The 21160-nt window shown below is 40.5% G+C and overlaps 1 protein-coding gene across 1 annotated transcript in view; it reads right to left on the bottom strand.

Annotated features, from left to right (window-relative positions):
• The window catches only part of tmem178b (transmembrane protein 178B), a 120387-nt gene that overhangs the window by 40976 nt on the left and 58251 nt on the right, over nucleotides 1-21160 (bottom strand). The window contains exon 2 of the mRNA XM_040140929.1: nucleotides 10874-10987. Within this exon, the coding sequence (XP_039996863.1) occupies nucleotides 10874-10987 (114 nt within the window). The remainder of the gene's footprint in view (nucleotides 1-10873; nucleotides 10988-21160) is intronic.

Below are 21160 nucleotides of genomic sequence, written 5' to 3'. Positions count from 1 at the left end.
GCAGCCTGAAGCAGTGTTACAAACTCACCCGAGTCCGGAGAAAAAAATGCGGCTCGCTTTAAACAGTGTGGGTGGTAATGGACACATCTTGCCCTCTGGGCTGACTGTAGCCGTACAAATCCTGATGAGCTCAGTAGGTGCCAGATGTAGTTTAGGCTCCCCCCAGAGATTAATATGCAGCAGTATTATATCAATAACTGGAATACTGAATAAGGTTATTATAGAAAACAGTTAGGGCTACATCTAAAACTGTGTCTCTCCATCACAGTTGTCTCTTGACTATACTGCATATTTCTTTTCTGAATTCGTTGATTGATAAGGTTACATTCAGTTTACACCAGGGTAAAAATCTCATGTGCACCGCCAACTACTGTAAATACCATACGGAAAAGTTATGGGCCACTTACTGTACCTAAAGTGAGAACTCACAGCAATAACCTCACCCACACAACAGAATTTATTTTAATAAACCAGAGGAGATGGAGCTTAGCTAAAAGTAATAAAGTTGGCCATTATATAAATGATCCACTGTAGGCACAGAATCTGTATGGAACGGCTCATAAGTGTGCCGTTGCAGTGATTTAATACAAGTCCCCCAAATAATAAATTTGGGGGACTTGTAAGAGACAGATTTTAAAAAATGGTCAAAATGGAAGTAGCAGAGACTGAGACGTCCTCACTTTTAGTCCCTATTATGGGTCAAGCTCCAAAATCCCGGCTCCTACAATTCCCATAATGTAACACAAAAGTGTAATAGTATCTCCATCCCCAAGCCCAGGATAACCATGACAATGACAGGTGGACTATGACATAATCCAGGTTATTTTCTCGGACTTGACCAAACTACTCCACCGCCGCAGAAGACATTATACAACTGCTTTCACTAAGTAAACTGATCTCTATGTTTCAGTTTGGAGACTGTAAGATGCCATACATATTCTTGTTGCTGATGGCTAGGTAACTGAAAAAGAACTGAACGCATTCTACTAACAAAATGTATATGCTGTTGGCCTATCGAAGTAAAAGTGTCAGAACTCAAATTAAAGGGGGAGATTTTTTAGTCTCAAATATTAGTACCAGCATCAGATTCAAAAGTCCGGTATCAGACAGGCTCTTCTGTACACTAACGAACACATCCTCATTGGTCCCAAATCCAGATCACTCTTCTCCAATCACTTAAAAACCATTTTGGGAAATCCTGTTTGTCATTATCTCTCATTCTACTATGGATGTACTAGAGGGCTGCGAGGTGTTTGGCTTAGCTTAGCTCCAAGGCTGGAAGCAGGGGAAACTGCTAGCCTCTGTCAGAAGCACAACAACATGCCTTCCAACAATTCTGAAGCTGTTTGCGCTGTACGTACGCTTATCATCATACGATCTGCCTCACATCAAAGTCAGGCCCTCCGGCAAGACATTTGAAGAATTTTTACAGAACAGCGGAAACTAGGTCCCCCATTTCCATTACACACACACACACACACACACAATACACGGAACCTAGATAACAATGAGGGTGGAGCACAGACACAGATAATGATTACAAACAATAATCAATTAAGGGCCCCTGTGTTAACTATGGAACACATACCGTGTGGTGATGTGGTGAAAATAATGCTATTTTGCCTCTGTTTCGCTCTCTGCTTGACATTTATTCACCATGAAGTTGGTAGCAGGGTTGGGAACGGGGTCACATAGGTTTGGGGTCTGTTTTTAATAAAGAAAACTCACGGGGGCGGTCAGGGAGACGGGGCCTTTCATCAAACCTTAGTCCTTGTGAGGATTCTTCAGACACGACTTGTGAGGTGTGGTGAAAGCCGAGGAGCTGTTCCGCTGAACTGCATAATGTTTGTACATGAAAAAATACTCAGATACAGTATGTAGCGCTCCTGAGCTCTGGCTGCTTTTCCTTTCTCATAACTTTGTATCTCTGGTGACCTTCCGGTGGTCAGGTTTACCTTCCTGCTGCAGAGGCGAACTGCCGAGGGGCACACTCTTAAATGTGACAAAAAAAACCCCAAAAACCAAAAAAAAAAACAAACCCTGAGAGGAAGACAGGCCAACTGATGGATCACAGTCTGTTTGTTTGTGGAGGAGAGTGAGAGAGATGGTAATGGGGTGGAGGTTCTACCTTATCAGCTTAACAGGATGAAACCAGCGACCCTGCAAAGCTTTTAAATAGCAGTGAATCAGTGCTTCTCAATGAGATAAATCCCTGTCATCTTCACGCAGGCCTGCTCGGTGCATAATCTACAAACTGTAGCAGCCACATCAGCGTGATGAGATTGAGTGGGAGTGGCTGCCTGGTGAACAATTAGCCTCAGCCACAACCTTCAGCTGTTACCTTGGATTATACACTGTCACTCATTGACAGCTTTCCCCAGCTCACAATTTATGCTTTCTTTTGAAGTAACAAAATCCCTAAGCTGCACTATGAGAAAACCTCCTTCCATCCGGTCCTTTCTAAAAGCCTGCCTCAAAAATGTATGCACCCTCGCTGCTATCTGCATCTGTGACAGAGAATAGGGCTGGGAGAAGGGATATTGTGTACTCCGTGCTGTTGCTTTGATGTTCAGCAGTAATAGAAAAGGGGGTTTTTGTTCCCAGCTGCGCGGGTGCCGCTGCAAGTCGCTGCGGCTTTTTTGACTGACAGAAACAAATGAGTATCGTGTTCATCTCTGCGTCTTTGAAGCGGTGTCAATGTCACCCCACTGTTTCCTCAAATCTATGTAATGGGAGTGGGAGAAATTGTCAGGCCTGCCCGAGCTCAATTTCACACACTTCATGAAAGTCAAGACTAGGTTGTCATTCTTACTTAATCCATACAAGGCCCGAGGCAGTGTGGGTGGATTTAGTCCAGGACATCTCTGAAGCTGAACAGCAAACTATTAAACTCTGCCTGCTGACCAAACAGCCTAAAAAGGCTGAGATGAAGTGGGGTTACTCATCCGTAAAAAGCAGTAGTTGGTCTTCCACTTCCAGGGTCTGGCTACACAAAAACATGTTAGAATGGCTGAAAGAGTTAGGCAAGTCTGTCTTTATTTTAACACTGGTCTAAGGGCCAGATGTTGAACAGGTGTAAATGAACCCGTCTCCAAGATGCACACACAATCTTTACTCCCACCAAGTTTAACTACATCACTGTGTGGAAATAGCCTCAGCGTCTGTCCCCATGATAATGACAGCTGGAGTTGCTCTGAAATAAGCCGTCGTTCTCTCCGTCTCATTAAAGTGTCAGAACAAAGCAGCTCCAGTAATTTCAACACATATGATCACACAGAAGGCACACCAAATGTTTTAGTGCGTTGTTGTCTTTGGTCCCTGATCAGCTGTGGATGAGAAAGCACTGACCTGTGTGGGCGAGGGAGCGATGTGAGTAAGAGCCTGTGAAGATAAAACAAATTTTGTCTCGAAAATAGTTCATAAATACGATTCAGCCTTTTGTTTGTGGTCATTTATGGACAGTTGTCAGCTAGTTAACACTAGCTGACAACGCTGTTGTCATTGCAACTAGCTTGTGCATAAGTTGTCATTTTCCTGGTGTTTTGGCAGTTAGCAAACAGCCTTAGGTGCATTATCACCTCCTTTTGGACTGGAGTATTGCTGACTCTGATATGGATGTAGCTTGGAAAAAATCAAGACAGATTTTAATCAGATTTGCGAGCAATCGAGGCAGGTAGCCATATTTGTCTAAGGGTAAATAAAGTGTATTAAATCGGATGTGGATTTTATCTGGACAAGAGACACTTGAAGTGACGAGTGTAAACGGGGCCTCAAATTACCTACCCTGCCTGTGACACTAAGCCCCAAACCCACTGGTTCCTACTGAAGACATAATTCTTTATGCCTTTCATAGTCAAATTTGGAAAATTCACACTTGGATTATACGGAGTTTGAACTTGGCAAGGTGAACCACGGAGTCCAAACTTCATAGGATAGGATGATGCAGTATGCTCATTTGCAACTGGGACAAGCTTTCTTGCTGAAATCAGCAGCTTAGGTAGTCCCAGGTGATTACACTTCAACACACCTGTACACCCGTTGTGTGACATCTCAAGGCCCCACTGACTAACTTTTTCAGAGCTTTCAATCACAGTGACAGTCAGATAAAAGCATATACCCTTTCTTTACCTTCGGACACACCTTCTCCCCTGGGATGACCATAGATGTTGGATTTTTCTCCACTAGCAGATCCTCCCATCTGAGAAAAGGTTGCAGCAAGCTTTCTAGTAGACATTATTTTGATAAATCAACCACATAATAAAAATCCTATTTCAGTCAGGACCACTTTAGTCAAAGAAAATCTTTATTTCCATCTGTGGTAAGTTACATTTGGAGGCATGGCTCTGTTTTGGGACCTCCCTGTCCTTCCACGTGCCACGTGGATAGCGCACGGCAGGGAGCGCAGCAGCAAGGACCCATCCCTAGGCTACAGAACAGAGCAGGCATCAATGACAATGGACATGACATTGATTAAGTCAGACACCGCATGAAAAGGAGGAGCTGGGGTGGAGGCAGGTTGCAAAGCGGCTTGCAAAGGAAGAAGCAAGGGAAGGCAGGCTACAGCTGCTAAAATGGGGCACCTTGTATGAGATTTGCCAATTGGATGCATAGAAGGGAATCAGCTGAACCATCAGCTAATGTGGGCTGGCATTAAGATCAGCTGCTATCAGATGATGACATGGGATTGTGGGCTGAGCTTGACTTTGTGGCCTGCCTGGACTGATGCTATGCTCAGTGTTCTTGCCTAATATTGCTCCTCAAAACTGAATGTGGTGACACAGTAACAATGTAGAATGAAAATGATCAGTTGTGCGTTTAGCTGACCTCTTCCGTTACTTGATGTGAATGCATGCTAGGATACTTGTCTATCCCAAAGTCACTCTCACGCCAGCTGCTAAACCATCCTGGATAAAATCGGCACAGGAAGAGAACACAAGAACGGACGAGAATACAGACTGAGAATAGCTCATAAATATTTAGTTCAATTTTAAAATAGACTCCATCATGCACTAAAACAGCTAGCCCTTGCAGTTTTTAACAAATATTACTCCAACAGATCATACATTTTAGGCTGCAGTCAGATATATGCAAGATGTCCCCCTACGCAAATGCCAAAAGTATAATTTCTAGCTTTAGTGTCCCCATCTTTGTTTTCATAATAATACTCACAGCTATCAGGGTGCTAGCCTCTCATATTTCTTGTAGTATGGTAATTTATTTCAAAGTTAAAATAGAAACTGTTATACAGAATCTGAAAGCACAGAATGGCCCGAAATATCAATAAACAATAAATTACTTTTATCACAGGCAAGTGGCCATGGTGTAAGTATGACAATCCAGCCTGATCTGTGTGGTTATATAAAATAATGGCCTCTGTTTGTATCAAGGATGATTAGCCCCTGTGTTACATTTGGATAAATGCATGTCTTGTGAATTATCCATTACATGGACAAAAATGAATTTCAAATCTAGCTTTAGACATTAAATTTGGCTGCCCTATCCTCAGGCTATTTTGAAACACTAACAATGTGACTGTGCCCTAAATATATTCCGCAACCATTCATTGACTACATAATAGTTTACTCTATGCTAGTAAATGGAGGTTTCGGAAACTTATGAATCATCATCACTTTTCATTATCACTGACAGGTGTAGAGATTAAAGGACTCTAATTTAACCACTAATATAAAATGTGATGCATTGCAACGTGGGATTGTTAGCAGAAAGTAGTGTACATGTTGTATACAGCTTCTGCAGTCAGACCCCGGAACCATTAGAAGCTGACTATCCCCTAAGACTCCCCAGTTCAAGGCCTACTTGTAATTTATTATTAGTGGGTCGGTCAGAGCTTCTCTGGGCCTGCTATTGATTTGCTACTGAGTGATGCTCACTCGGTAGACAGGGCTTTGTTTATTCAACCCTTTTTGCTATTCCTTTGTTACATTTTCATACCCTTAGTGACAGACCGCAAGTTAGAGGAGTGGAGTTATCTCCTACTGAGATGGCGTGTGGATAGGCCTGGGAATAAGGACATTAAACACCTCAGACTAGCCATAAATATGAGCTATGCATTTTCAGCTCACCAACGTAGTGAAGAAACACATCTTTCCCATCCCTATGCACATGAGCCAAAAACAAAGTAGAAAATGGTAGTAACTGAGACAAACATTTTCAGAGCATTTGCATACACAACACTAGCTTGCTTATTCAGCCCAATATATGTGATGTAATTTGTCCTTGGCTAGAACTAAAAAGCCTATCCACAGGAGAATATTTGGGGTCGATGATCTCCTTGTGGGAACTGTGCATTTGTCTAGAGCTGAATATGCTTAATGTAACGCCATACACTGTCAAACGGGTAGATTCAATTCACGGATTTACCATATTTAGACTAGAAAAAAACAGCATTAAATTGAACAGATCTGCTTTTGACTGCAGAGAGCATGCTGTATTTTGTTATCACTGGTCATGCAGCAGTGATTTGGGCTCAGGCAGGTCTGTTTCAATTGAGGGTAAATGTAAATAAAATATGCACGAGTAGGGGAACAATATGCAGGAGTGGCCAAGAGTGGCCTTAGAGGAAAAAGTATAGAATATTTTGATGTAACAAAGTCCTTGCTCGTGTACAGGAAATGCTGCAATATAAAGCACTATAGAACCCCAACCCAAACCCAAGCAACATGTAACACCTTATCATAAACCCAGAGGGTTGTGATAAGGCGTAATATGTTGCATGTGTTTTACATACAGTATATGCTGCAGTAAAGGCCTAACAAAGCATCTCAAGGGAGGAAACTCAGCATTTGGTGATGTCCATGGGTTCCAGACCTCAGGCAGTCATTGACTGCAGAGGGTTTTCATTCAAGTATTAAAAATAATCCTCATGTTTATAATTATGTTGGTTTGTCCAGTTACTTTTGAGCCTCTGTAAATGAGGGACTATGTATATAAATGTCTGTGATTCCTAAACGGTTAATGCAATATTTTTGTTTAACCCCTTGAATTAAAGCTGAAAGTCTGATGGTGTAGAGAAATCATCCAATTTGAGATAAGAATACATGCATAGTATCATCCTCTGCCCTGGATTTGCTAAAGAATAGCTTCCAAATAGAAACCTTTTCCTCTTCTGTGAATTGGGAAGAAGAAAGAGGAAAACAGACAGCAGAGCAGTCCTCTGCGGTTTAGAGCTAAGAGGAGCTTTTCCCAAACCTGTCACCTGACAGCCAAGGACTTGTCAGACTGAGACGGTGACAGTTTGAGGTCAGAGTGTGTTTCCACTTGGCTCAGTGGCCTGGCCACTGGAGAGCTAAAACATGCCCAGAGGAATGGCTCATGAATGGCAGGTATCCTGTAAGTAGATAGACTCCCCCTAGAATCCTTTCATAGCACTCATACCCATGCTGATATAATCTAACAAGCAAACAGTACTGTGGAGAGGAATCTCTCAAGCTTATGTGCAGGATTTACCATGCAAATCATCATCATTCATCATTTTATTTATTCAAAACCTAGGAAGATGCACTGAGGGAGAACCCTCATTAACAACAATAACAATACGGACAATTAAATATTAAAAGCACTGACAGTTACAATTAATAAAATTAGCATTTAAACCTTGGAATTGCCTCTGTGGTATTATTGAGGTCAATTTAAAGTTTTGTTGAAGCATATTCCAATTCTGTGGGGCACAGTAACAGAAAGTAGATCTTCCTAAGTCTGTAAGAATTTTTGGCACCTGCAGGGTGAGCCATGTCTGTGAACAGGTCCAAGAAACCAGGCTGAGAGAAGGAGGGGGGGCAGTTTTTTGGGTATAGTAGGCATTGGTGTGTCCCATAACTATCTCCTGAATCTTAGTGCAGAGTGATCTATTGCATCTGAGGTTTGAGGGTGGAACTGGCTGCCTGCCCATAATAACATCCCCATAGTCCAATACAGAGAGGAAAACTGCTTCAACAATTATTTTTCTTGTAAATAAAGCAAACAAGATTTATTTCTAAAAAAAAAAGGGGCCAATTTCAATCTCAGTTCTGATAAAAACATATCAACATGGATTTTAAAAGTAAGTTTTTAATCAATCCAAATGCCTAGATAGTTATAGTATTGCACTCTCTCTATTATGGTGTTATTACCAGAACAAATTTCAAAACTACCATAGTGAATATTTATTGCATTTCAAAACAACATATATTTTGTTTTTGCACAGTTTAGGACCAATTTCAAGTTATGAAGGTGTTTTTGAAGGTTGTTAAGTGATAGCTGTAGGTTTCGAGTGGCAGCATGAATAGAATCTGCAAAGGAATACAGGACTGTGTCATCTGCATATAGATGGAAGTTACAGTTGTACTAAGTAGAGATTATATTGTTTATATAAATAGTAAATAAGATTGGCCCAAGGACAGAACCTTGGGGAACTCCCTTTGTGATGGTGAGAAAAGAGGACTGAATATCACCTATCTTGACATACGACCCATCCGAAAGATAATTCGGAAATCACAGTCAACTAGCATTGTCCAAAGTCAGAGAACAACAAAGTCGCTGCTGAAGAGCAGAGAATGGCCAACTGTCTCAAAAGCTTTTGTTAAATCAATAAAAAGCACAGCACAGTGTTTTTTGTTATCTAGTGCTGAGACTATATTATTAATAACTAAAGAAGTAGCAGATATAACACTAAGCTTAGGCCTGAAGCAAGACTGAAATGGAATTATTATGGAATGCGTGGACAAAAATAATTTCAACTGTCCATTAACAAGTGACTCAAGTATTTTTTGAAAACAAGATAGTTTTGAGATGGGACGAAAATGATTTAATTCAGATTTGTACCACCTTTATGAAGAGGAAAAACATAGGCAGTCTTCCAAACTGTAGGAATGATCATGAATGAGCCAAAGGTAAGACTGAAAATATGACGTCTATATTCAGACATCAGCTATTAACTCAATATTGCGTAAGGGTTCAGCAACCATCCTACTTGAGACATGAGATGAGCTAAAGGAGTGGTTTACTTCAGCATTGGAAGTATTAAGGAAGGATGACCCATGTTCTTCCATAAAAGTGTTTGGACCAACACTAAGACTATCAAAGAACTGACAAGATGCAGCAAAATTACTGTTAAAAGCAGTGCAAATTTCATGACTAGCAGTTGTCTGAGTAAGGCCATTAACAACATATGCAGGTAGAGGAGTGGTAGAATTGTCATAGGTAGATTGAACTATTATATTTTTCACTATTTTAGTAAAACAGTGCAGATACTAGTCAGATTTGGCTTTTCTGACAGCAGCAATGCACTTATTCCTCAACTGTCTAAAGGCAAACGAGTGACAATTTTACATCTTGGTAAAATTGTTACAGTCTGACCAGTAGTTGGACCTCATATAGGAAGTTCGTTCTGTGGTGAGTGCTAGAGGAAAAGTCCATAATTAAAGAAATTACAGATTCGTCCTCACAAATTTACTCTGAAATATTCCATGCCAATGTGCTTGTTCAATTTTACAACCTGATAGATTGCATTGACCCTCTGGGGACTATGAATATACAGCAGATTTTATGGAAATTAAGTTTCCAGGCTAGTGTTTAAAACTGTTTTTGACCAAAGTTTTAAAAGTGAAAAAGTCAAATCAAATTTTTGCAAGAAATGGCCTAGTGGTTTAAGTGATTGCACAATCCGAAAAATGTTGTTGGTATGAGTCCTGCTAAAACCATATGCATTGGGACCTAAGTAAGTTTACATTGAGGGGGGAGCTAAAAGAAAAGCCAAACCATTAAAATCAAAACAGTCCATCCCTTGGAAACCATGAATGGGCTAAGTAAATGCCATAACAATCTTCCCACTTATAGATTTTATCTTATGTACAAATTTGACATGTGACACCTGAGACAGCATGATGACGGGGTGGTTAGCGCTGTCCAAGGTGTACCCCACCTCTCACAAAATGTGTGTCCAATGTGAGTCTTCACTGTATTAACAGGTATAGATAATGGAAGGATGGACAGATGTGGTAACCTGATAATGGCTCTAAAAAAAAAATGGTCAGGAGGTCATCCGAAACACCTGAATTTATGGAATCGAGACAGATAGCATTCATTATCTTAGAACACCCACAGCAAATTTCTTTGAAATCCAATTTCTACCTTACTTTTTCAGTCATTATCATATTGCGCAAAGGTAAATTTTAAACTGATTATGGCACTATACGGAAGGTCAGGGGAATCATACAAAGTATTAGCAACCATGACTTTCAACATGACACAATACATTTCAAAGCTATCTGTTCAGATGTGGCCGAAATATTTTGCTCTGAAACAAATACAGTTCCACATAATAACACAGTCAACGATTATTGATCATTGGATCAGAATGGCCTCATGCTTAAAATGGCTGCACTAAACTGGAAATGTTGGTTGGTTTGATTCTTGCAAAAACCACATTTCACACTGAACCTGCTCAGGAGAACACTTTGGTACTTTTAGTCAATTCCAATGGAGTGAAATTTTTACAGTATGCTAGTCTACCCATGACAAATAAACAAAAAGCCAGATAAAATGCAGGACTTTAGTTACTTTAGCCCGTAGGTTTAATCACAATGAAATTTTCCAGCTTTTTCAATGCCTTTGCTCTTGAATATTGCTACATTAATAGCTGGCACTGTAAGCTCAGGGAAGAAAAGTCAATTACACATAAAGAGAGCAGAACACTGAATAACTCCCTGGCTAATGTGGTACGTTTCTGTTTATTTGCCTTTGCTCTTCAAAAATATGTCTATTACACTATGAGCACGCCCCAAAGAGTGAAATACATTTTTTTAAAGCCTAAAGCATATAAAAATAAAATGGTATTTTGTCACACAAGAAAGAAAAGAGACTGTAGCAGACTTACGGAGGGAGTGCCACTCGTCCTGCCTTATTGTCTTGGTGATGTTGTATGAGAGATTTTTGGGTATCGTAGCTGAAGAGTAGTGGTATTTGATGTAGGAGCACCTTGCAATGGAACCTGCGGAAAAAAAACAAAAAACAACTCATTTTTCTTTCTTTTTTAATACAGAAACAACACTCACTCAAAGGTCATACATAAGATCCACACTGATGACACACAGAGCAGAGCGTTAAGACAAACATTGTTCCACAGAGGCATGATTCAGCTGGAGAAACTATGTCTGCAGTTATTAATCAAATACTCAGACACTGGCAAATCACCCATCTCCCCTAAAACAATGTGCTGCTGTATTAGACCCTATTGTGTCAACGCTGAAGGAACACTTTCAACATACATTTCTATTATCTAAAACTCTGATACAATGGCTGTCACAAAAATGACGTGTTCCTCAAAAGCTATTAACTAATCAGTCAAGGAGCCATTCAGTGTGTAATTATAAATATCTCTGAGAGTCCCCTTTCCTTGTGGTGTGTGTGGGATTTATAGATGAAATACTGTACATTTCACTGACAATGTAGGTCTAAGTTAGTCTGACAGTCACAAATGTGTCTGAATTAATGAAGGAGCACTGAGTTGCAGAAATACTTAACCACAATGGTGGAAGAAATCTGAAAATTTTATTTTCTAAGGCCCACAAAATACTGTTTAAGATGTCTGATCAAAGTCAGACTCCTTCGTGGAGTATCGGAGTCAGACTTTTAAAACCCCTGGTACAGCCAAGTGATGCTGTCCCACCGATAGGGTGGCAGATGAAATGAGATGTAGTGCTTACTGCCATGCCAGCCGCTCTATGAGGCTGCCTCACGCAGTGGTGCTTTGAGCTAAATGCTAAGGTCAGCATGCTAACGCGTTCACCCTGACAATCCAAACATGCCAGTGCTTAGCAGGTATAATGTTTACCACGTTAGTTAATTATATCAGCTAGTAATAAGTGGTATCCAGCTGAAGTACAGCAGAAAATGTCATTATTTTTGCACGAATTTGTCAAAAACCAGTTGTTGGAGAAATCAAAATGTTGACCTGATGATGGGGCTAGAGGGCTATAAGTTTCCCTGAAGGGACCCTGAACGTATCAACTTCAATGGCAATCAATCCAATATCAAGATATTAAACTGCACATTCCCCATCTTCTGGGGAACATGAACGTCTGTACAAAATTTGATGGCAGTCCATCCAATAGTTGTTAGATAGGTATTTCATTCCGTACCAAAGTGGTAGCTCAGCTGACAATGCCATGCCTAGAGCCACACTGCTAGGGTGGCTATGAACACTCACAGCGGTTGTTTGGGAAGACAATGACAAAGAACCTGTTTTGTCATTTCATTTGGAGTACTTGTCAAAGTCACCTACCTCAGATGCAAGAAGGTCTTGCATTTACATTGACAAATGACAGATCACAGAATGCTCCTTTGGTTTTAGATTTGAAATGCTCAGTTCTGAAAATGTGCTACCAGATAAACAGACCTAGGTTTAATATTTAGTAGCGTTCAAGTCCAAGCATTCAATGGTACACCAGTCAACATGTCTCATGATAACATGTAATAGTAGAAACATAGACATTGTCAGAAAGGCTCACATCAGGTCCGGCTTGTAGCAGAGGCTGGAGATACACAGGCACGTAGACTCTACCATGTTTGTTCTGACAACACAGTGAGATTTGCACATTTATTCCGGACAATTGACTGTTAATAGAGTTTACTGGGTATGGAAATGTAATGCTGACTAATTGGTCACAGACGGACTTAACTGATAAGTACTGCAACAGCTGTAAGCTTACTTGTTGTCCTTGTTGTTCAGTTATATTACACATCCTGATGTCTTGCTATAATTACACGTTGCTTCGGTCCTGATTCTGTTATCTGTTCCATATTTGTAGTTTGTAGTTTGTAGTTGATGGATTTGGAGGCGAGTGGAAAACCAGCTTGTCTGTTAGACTGTGAGGGCTTTGGTCTTATTGTGTTATATTGTCTGTGCTCGCAGGCCATTTTATATCTGCACAAGGTATATTTGCTCACGTTTTATTTTTGTCACTAGACTTAGGCCTACCGTGGAGTGGATGTAGTGAGTCTGCCACCTCACTACCCACACTGTCACTTATGTAGCCTATTATTAGTGCTGTGTATAATACGCTGACACGAAACCGTGGTTATGAAAAGTTACGACTGTTCCTGTTTCCACTGGAGAGAGGGAAGTTTGTACCGAAGCTTGCAGCTGTATTTATACCCTACACGTTACCGAAGGGCGCTTCATTCAGCTGTGAGTGCGACTACTAACAGTGTTGCACTCCGTGATGAAGTGGGTGTGGGGAGGGTCCGGTTTGAGAAAGGCCCTACATGTCCCATCTAATTATTTCTGGCAAGGCTGTTTGGCCCCCTGAAAATTGCATTTTTGGAGTCCTGGAAGATTTGAACTGCACAAACAGAGATAACTAGGATAACACACCACTGCCTCTCCTCTGTCTTGGAGCCATGCACACACGTACACAACAACCCAACCACACACACTGGCATAAACAAGCAAAACTAGGAGACCACAACGGCTGACAATGATAATTTGCCGTTCATGACTATCTCAGCGCCCAGTTGCTCACACGGAGAGACTAGATGTATTTGATGAAACCATGATGCATAAGCTGGAGCGGTGTACATCCTAGATGATGACTAATACAAATAATAACACATTTTATTCTTCCTAATACTTGTTACAGTATATAACTTTTTCTAATATTTTTTAGGTCAAATATGCTCCAGGTTTCTGTGACCCAGACTCATTGAACAGCCTGACAGCAGTGCAGCGATCTTGCCTTCTAAATCCTCACCATTCCAACCAGTAAGCGAAGGCCAGAGTCAGGGGTGGGAGCTCATAGCTGTCAATCAGTACATGAAAACGCCTCTTGTCAACTACTCCTCTCACACCGAAGCTTCAAGCTAGTGTTAGCTGCTGGGCGATGTCAGTATGGCTGGCTCACAGGCTAGCCAGCCCCCGATTCCGGCATTGGCTGAGGTGAAAGGCTTCCAACAGCTTTTTTAGAAGTATACGACATACGGATTGTATTAACTGTTTTCGCTGTTATCTGTCTTAGGTTTTGCCTGACACAACCAGGAAAAAAATGTAAATATTAATAGATGGCAGCTTGTTAATTAACTCTTTATTAGCATCTATACATTAGTCCCCATCATCCTGGAGGTTTTTATGTTCTTTGAGCATATGATGACAGCCTGTGATATGTAAAAATACTGTACTTCAATACTTGATTATTTTTGGCCCTGTATGGCAGTTGGCAGGTCAGTCTGTCTGTCACCCACTCAGCCCCTCGGTGAAAAAACTATGATGCTCAAGCCTAAGGACAAAATCACAAACGACAAGTTAAAACCAGAGGTGAAACACTCAAATTGCTCCTCAAAAGTACCACAGTATTATCACCAAATACTTAAAGTATCAAAAGTAAAAGTACTTATTGTGCAGAATGGCCCTGGTCAGAATATTATATTGTTATATAAATTATACTATTAGATTATCATTACTGATGCAATAACCCATAAAGACCATTTTCATGTTGTAATTAAAAATGCTGAGTGAATTTTAACTACTTCTTACACACTTGGGTAGTTTAATCTTTAACAATGCATTATATTCTAAAAGTTGATTATGTATCGTATAAACTCTTAATTTATAAAGTAACTATCGCTTTCAGATGAATGTTGTGGAGTGAAAAGTTCAATATTTCCCTCTGAAATGTAGCGGACTAAAACTAAATATATGCTTACAATGAAAATACTGGAGTAAAGTACAAGTATTTCAGAACTGTACGTAAATACAGTTAAGTAAATGGGATTAGTTACATATGTGCTACATATGTTACAGTACTGTTCCAATCCCTCTAAGATTGGATTTAGAAGGAAATGTATTTTGACAGTACTTTAGCCAGCAGACACAGTATAGTGTAATTAAGACTAGAACCAACCAGCACCCAAGCAAATGTGAACTGGCCCATTCAGTAAACTTGCAGCTAATGGTCAATATGGTAGAGCTATACTAAGAAAATCTGGATTTCCAAACTCCAGTAACTTAATCGCAGTGGTGGTAAATTCTAGTAAATCCTAACACTAGGGTCAAGAATATGCCCTCCGAAACATGGGAGTGACAACACCGATGCTATAATAGAGTGACATTATGAAAATATGATTTCCAAGTTAAAGGTCTATAATCTATAATGGTTTCTATGTCCATTCTTGGACATAACCAGACCGAAATGAGACCTCAACTGGATGCTAACTCTGCCAGGTAACTCTGGTCTGTAAGCGTCACTCCATTCATATTTACAGGAGGGTCTTTCTATTCAGGAGGAAAATCCCCTGAATGTTCTAACCATGCCCCCTTGTCCCTAGTGTCTGGCATCATACTGCAACACTGATTAATCTGTGATGTTCCTGTGTAATTCATGTACTCAGGGAAGGCTTTCCTTGAGGCTCCCACCGGACATCTCCCATTACCTCAGAGCTGCTTCCCCTGTGTAGTGTTTGAAGTCAATCTTAACTGTGCGATCCTCCTGGCTTTAGAAAACAGATTTCTGTTGATGTTACAGCATGAACTTGTGCAGTAGAGTCTTGGGGCTGGTATGGATTTGTCCTGATGTTTGAGGAAATATCTGAGACCTAGAGGGATTTCTAATGGACCAATAAAACTGATGACCCCGGCAAGAGGCACATGAGAGCAATATGGCAATGTGCTTCTATTACCCAACCAACTCATTTGAAGGCAGCTCACAACTGATCGCATACTGCTCACATACAGATACTGCATTAAGGAAGCCACTAGAGGTGACGGTACAATTTATGCGCTCTGAAATTGTAAAGTTTTAAAAGGCTTTCTTCTACTGCTGAAAATACATCACTGAAGATCAAGACTGGGCTGTAATTAGCGCTAATTCACATTAACATTTACATTCAGGTAATCAATAGTACTCAGTCGTCTGTTATGCCGGAACACCCATCCTATCGTATGCTGGACTGGATGTTTTGATAAAGATAGACATGGATTTAAAGAGTGGGAACTGGGGAATGAGGGCCTGACACGTGGTCAGAGTCCATTAAATCAAGAGATTTTTAGCAGATGAATGCAGCAAACAACCATTTCCTCTTGTCAGTGGCAAAACAACAGGTGTAAGAAGTGCTCTAGCACATTTCTCGTCCTCCAAACTAATAACAGAAAGCGTTTCCCATCATGCAGGGGACCAAAGACACTGCATGCCGACAAATTCAACACTGCATGTTTCATTTCCTGCCTTGACATCTGTTTGACAGCAGATTTAGAATTTTTCTTGCCTTTTTTATTGCTTCAGATCTTTGATATGAACAGTCTTTGAATGCCGAAACAGCTTTAATGCTTTGAACCAACACGTTTTCATACTTAAATGGCAAAGTAGGTTGTTTGCCAGTGCCTCCCAAAACAGCCCAGCTCCCCTAGTATCATCTGATCTTCTTCCTTTATGGTTAATCTGTGGTTGAATTAACCGCAACTAACTGGTTAAGGTTAAAGTTCAGACAAGACTGCCTTCATGGTTAAAAGAAACTAGTGTTAACTGTTGGTAGGAGACAGGACCCAAGCTCGCGTTTTCAATGGCAATCTATACAGTAAATTATGCAGTGTCCTGTGTGCTGTCTTTTAGTTTGGTGCAAGGTGGAAAAGCTACAGGATCACAAAATCCATGCATGCCACAGCAAGGTTGTTATCTTGCATACAACTTTGATAGTTTGGCTTAAAGGTGGCTCTAGAGAAAAGGTCCAAAATGGAGAAATATTCTGTGAGGAGAAAAGAAGCAAGTGTTCAGCAAAATTGAGAGTCATCTGCTTATTTGATTTAGAGATATGTTTTGCCCAAGTGGAAATTTTGGCCTAAAGTACAGGGGTCACCAAATTCACTACGAACGATCCTTTGGGGCCCACGAATATTTGTATACCAGAATTCATGGTGATCTTGCGAAAAGCTGACAAACCAGTGCACACTCCCATGATAGGCCCTGCCACAAACAGCATTACATTTTAAAAATAATTTTTAGTTTAACCTCAAAAAATGCAGGAAGAAACTGAAGTGTGTAAGGCACAGACAACTGTAGGAAGTGTCAGTCAGCCTGATTAAGAAAAGTGGTTGGGTGCTCAGAGGCTTCTGTGTTATTTAATGATTTAAAATTGCCTACTATTGTTTTGGCACTCAGTATGTTCATATCCATACTGTGACTGGAAGTCACAATAGATCATTTTTATGGTACATGTCACCCAAGGATACATTGTAATTACTTTCATGACGTTAAAAGCTTTATACAAGACAATAAATAAACAAGCACAACATTAAACCGCATTAAAAATAACTACAGTACTACACAGTATTAAGCACAAACTATTCTGAGTCGGAACGATTTCTGCAATGTGATGTGAAGTCACCTTCACATATTTTGCTGCCGTACTGTGCCGATGGATGAGTAAGCATAAAGCTTGACAGTGGGCTGGAGACTCCTCTATCACAAGGGCATTCTCCCTGGCTTTTTGTCTGGGAATTTATAGCAGTACTTCTCCAAGTTATCTACAACATCTCAACTATAGTACAGAATAAACCCTACATACAGTAGGTCCCACTTCCACAAGCAGTCCCCATAAAACAATGCCACCCTGGAAAAGTGACAGTGCTATAGTGCACTGTTGAAGAACTAATTCATCAACTATCTCTTTATATCCTCTGCAGAGCCAGTGATGATGTGCCTTGCACAGTTTTTAATATAACGGGGTGAAGTCACCACACAACCGGCCGAGAGGAACTCCCTACTGCATACAACAGTCAGCTCTAAAGAGGAGCTGGGCTTATCCTCCCTCAAGACGACTGGGTGTCAGATAGCAGGAATACATCTGTGTGTGTTATGCCAAGAAGCTCTGTCAATGGCTTTCTGACAAGATCTGATAAGTGATTTCGGTATTGATCAGGTCAATTTGCAGATCAATAATCTGTAGAAGAGCTGCATAAAATTGTAGAGATCTAAGACCAACTACATTGGACTCATTTTCGTTCGCTGCCTCCCAGTGGTCAATACATGAGTCATTTTGATTGGAAACCTGAGATCTTTAGTACCCTAAATTCTCAATTAGTGACCAGTAACTCACCTCAACTGCAGAGAACCAGGACTTTAAATGAAACAGGCTTAAAACACAGACATTTCTTATTTTTAATGTCTCATTTCACATAAGTGAATTTCATCATATTTTACCAAGAAGCCTACTGCTTTTCTCATCTGCTCCTGATTTACTTTTCCATTAATGTCACACTACCTCCATGTTTAACTGCCTTGATAAATTAAGAATGATATACAGTACATTTTTTCCATCCGTACAATTAGAGAGTAATGTGACGGTCATCACTCTGGCACTGTCACATTCTCTTTTTAAAAGTAATACTACTACCACTGCTGTTTTTTCACTGTTAAGATACCATCAGATGCAAAGATGTTTCACATTAAAAACCTTCCAGCAGCTCAAATGGCAAATCCTCCTCATCCCTGGCAGGATTTTAATTGGAAAGTAATTAATTTGCAGGTAATTGGAGCTATTATAGTACAGGTAATTCAAGCCACTATGTTTATGTTTTACTTATCATCAAGTCATTTTCTTTCATTTTGCACTGCATTTGGTACTATTGTTAACAAAAATGCTTTTTAAGTAATGCTTACTTACATACTTATGCAACCTACCCCCCTTTTCTAAACACAAGTGTGTATTTTGTCTGTGTATTTTTCTGATTATTTTCTGGTATTCTTTGTCATATGTGTATATAGACTCACCGAGCACTTTATTAGGAACACCCATACACCTGCTTATTCATGCATTATCCCATCAGCAAATCATAGAACCAGTGCAGTGCATAAAGTCTTGCAGATACAGGTCAGGAGCTTCAGTTAATGTTCACATCAAACACCAGAATGGAGAAAAAATGTGATCTTTGAACATGACATGATTGTTGGTGCCAGACAGGCTGGTTTGAGGGTTTCTGAAACTGCTGATCTCCTGGGATTTTCACACACAACAGTCTCTCGAGTTTTTACTCAGAGTGGTATGAAAAACAAAAAAACATCCAGTGAGCAGCAGTTCTTTGGACAGAAACACGTTGTTGATGACAGAGGTCAGAGGAGAATGGCCAGACTGATTGGAGCTGACAGAAAGGCTGGGGTAGCTCAGATAACCACTCTTTACAACTGTGGTGAGCAAAGAAGCATCTCAGAATGAACAACACGCCAAGCCTTGAAAACCACATCAGGTTCCTGTCAGCTAAGAACAGAAATCTGAGGCTGCAGTGGACACAGGCTCAACAACACTGGACAGTTGAAGACTGGAAAAACAGAGCCTGGTCTGATGAATCAGGATTTCTACTAAGGTGGCAGGTGGTGGTGGTGTAACGGTGTGGGGAATGTTTTCCTGGCACGCTTTGGGCCCCTTAATACCAATCAATCATGGAAAAATGTCACAGACTATCTGCGTATTGTTGCTGACCATGTGCCATGCCACCAAGAATTGAGGCTGCTGTGAGAGCAAAGGGAGGCCCTACGCATTATTCGTATGGTGTTCCTAATAATGTGTTATTTTACATATTCATTTGGCTGTTAGAGCCCTGGCCATATGCAGAGTATAAACATGTTTTATAACGGTAAATGATATTTCATTGAGTCTCTGCCCACAGGTAAACTACTGTGTGCCAACAGTTAACACACATGTTTATTGATCTTAAAATAAGTCACAAATGACACAACATACACAACAACTTATGGATAGATGTTGCCAAGCAAAAATTTTACCCAGAAAATGATCAAGATCCTCTTAGTTTTACAGCAGTAACTAACATGTCATTGACTGGAGAATGAGGACAAAAACACATCCTGTGAACCCGTTTGGTCTGCTTTTAGAGTGCACTTCCTCAAATGTATTCATGCTTCAGGTTATCCAGTCCTCGTGTTTAAATATTTATAAATGGATAAGGCACAACACAATGCTCTTAAAAAAAAAAAAAACCCCAAAAACTTGTCAAATGCAGCTATCAGCAGCCTAGGCCATATTCAAATATTTATCTTTGGAGGAGCAATTACGTATTCGCTCCAAAACGAATGGATTTTGTCTTGGTTGCTGGAAATATGAACTACAATGAGCAAACAGCATTTTGCAGCAATGAACAACTGTTCCTTGCAGCCGCCAGGTGACTCGGTGGTTATTTGGCATAAACGTAACCAAACGGTGACCGTTCCACAACTTTAACCACATGTTTAATATTGTCACCACAGCGATGTAGGTTGGGGTCGTATCCAAGGGTAGGAACAAATGACTTCTATTGTCGTTTAGGTTGGATGACTTGTTACAAGATCACCATGGAGGAAAAATCTAGTTTTCATACAACCAGATTTCAGGTTAACCATCATGATTTGCTTATGTTGTGATGTCCTGTTGAAATCTGTGTCTAGCTTTGTTTTTTAAAACACTGTCACAGCCAATAACCAAACCAATATTGGCTATTGGTTATAACCAATAACCAATAGCCAAATAAAACTAATCATTTGGGTTATAAATAACCAGAAAATTGTCTTTAAACCTGCAATAATATAGTTTTTTTTAATTTTGCCATTTGGAGGCAGCAAAAACAAAGCAGATAAATAGTTGTTACGTTGAATGTATTAGCAGCTACTTTCCTGTTTCCACAGAGCAACATTAGCATTCATCTAGAGTTTTGTTTGTGTCCACTTGATGAATTTAAGTCCAATATTATTTTGCTGTCAGAAGTGTGTGAGTGGCAGGGGAGGCGGGTGGAAGGATTAGGATGGGTGGTGGGGGGGTCATGAAGTCTGATTGGGTTCTTCAACAAGACAACGAAACGGGGAATTTTTGTCATATACCTACATCGATGTTAACTTCTCAAATTCTAATTTAATATCCTTTGAGGGTCGTGGGGGGACTGGAGCGATTCCCAGCTCACACTGGCCGAGAGGCAGGGTACACCCTGGACAGGTCGCCAGTCTATCACAGGGCTGACATATTGAGACACACAACCATTCATGATCACATTCACACCTATAATTTATAGTCGCCAATTAAACTAACCTGCATGTCTTTGGTCTTTTGCAGGACGCCGGGGTCCCCGGAGGAAACCCCACGCAGGCATGGGGGAGAACATGCAAACTCTTCTCTAGATTGTGCTGGACAGTCA

The sequence above is a fragment of the Xiphias gladius genome, chromosome 2 (assembly GCF_016859285.1).
Source record: "Xiphias gladius isolate SHS-SW01 ecotype Sanya breed wild chromosome 2, ASM1685928v1, whole genome shotgun sequence".
In the NCBI taxonomy this organism is placed as follows: Eukaryota; Metazoa; Chordata; class Actinopteri; order Istiophoriformes; family Xiphiidae; genus Xiphias; species Xiphias gladius.
This window is presented reverse-complemented; position numbering and strand designations above follow the sequence as displayed.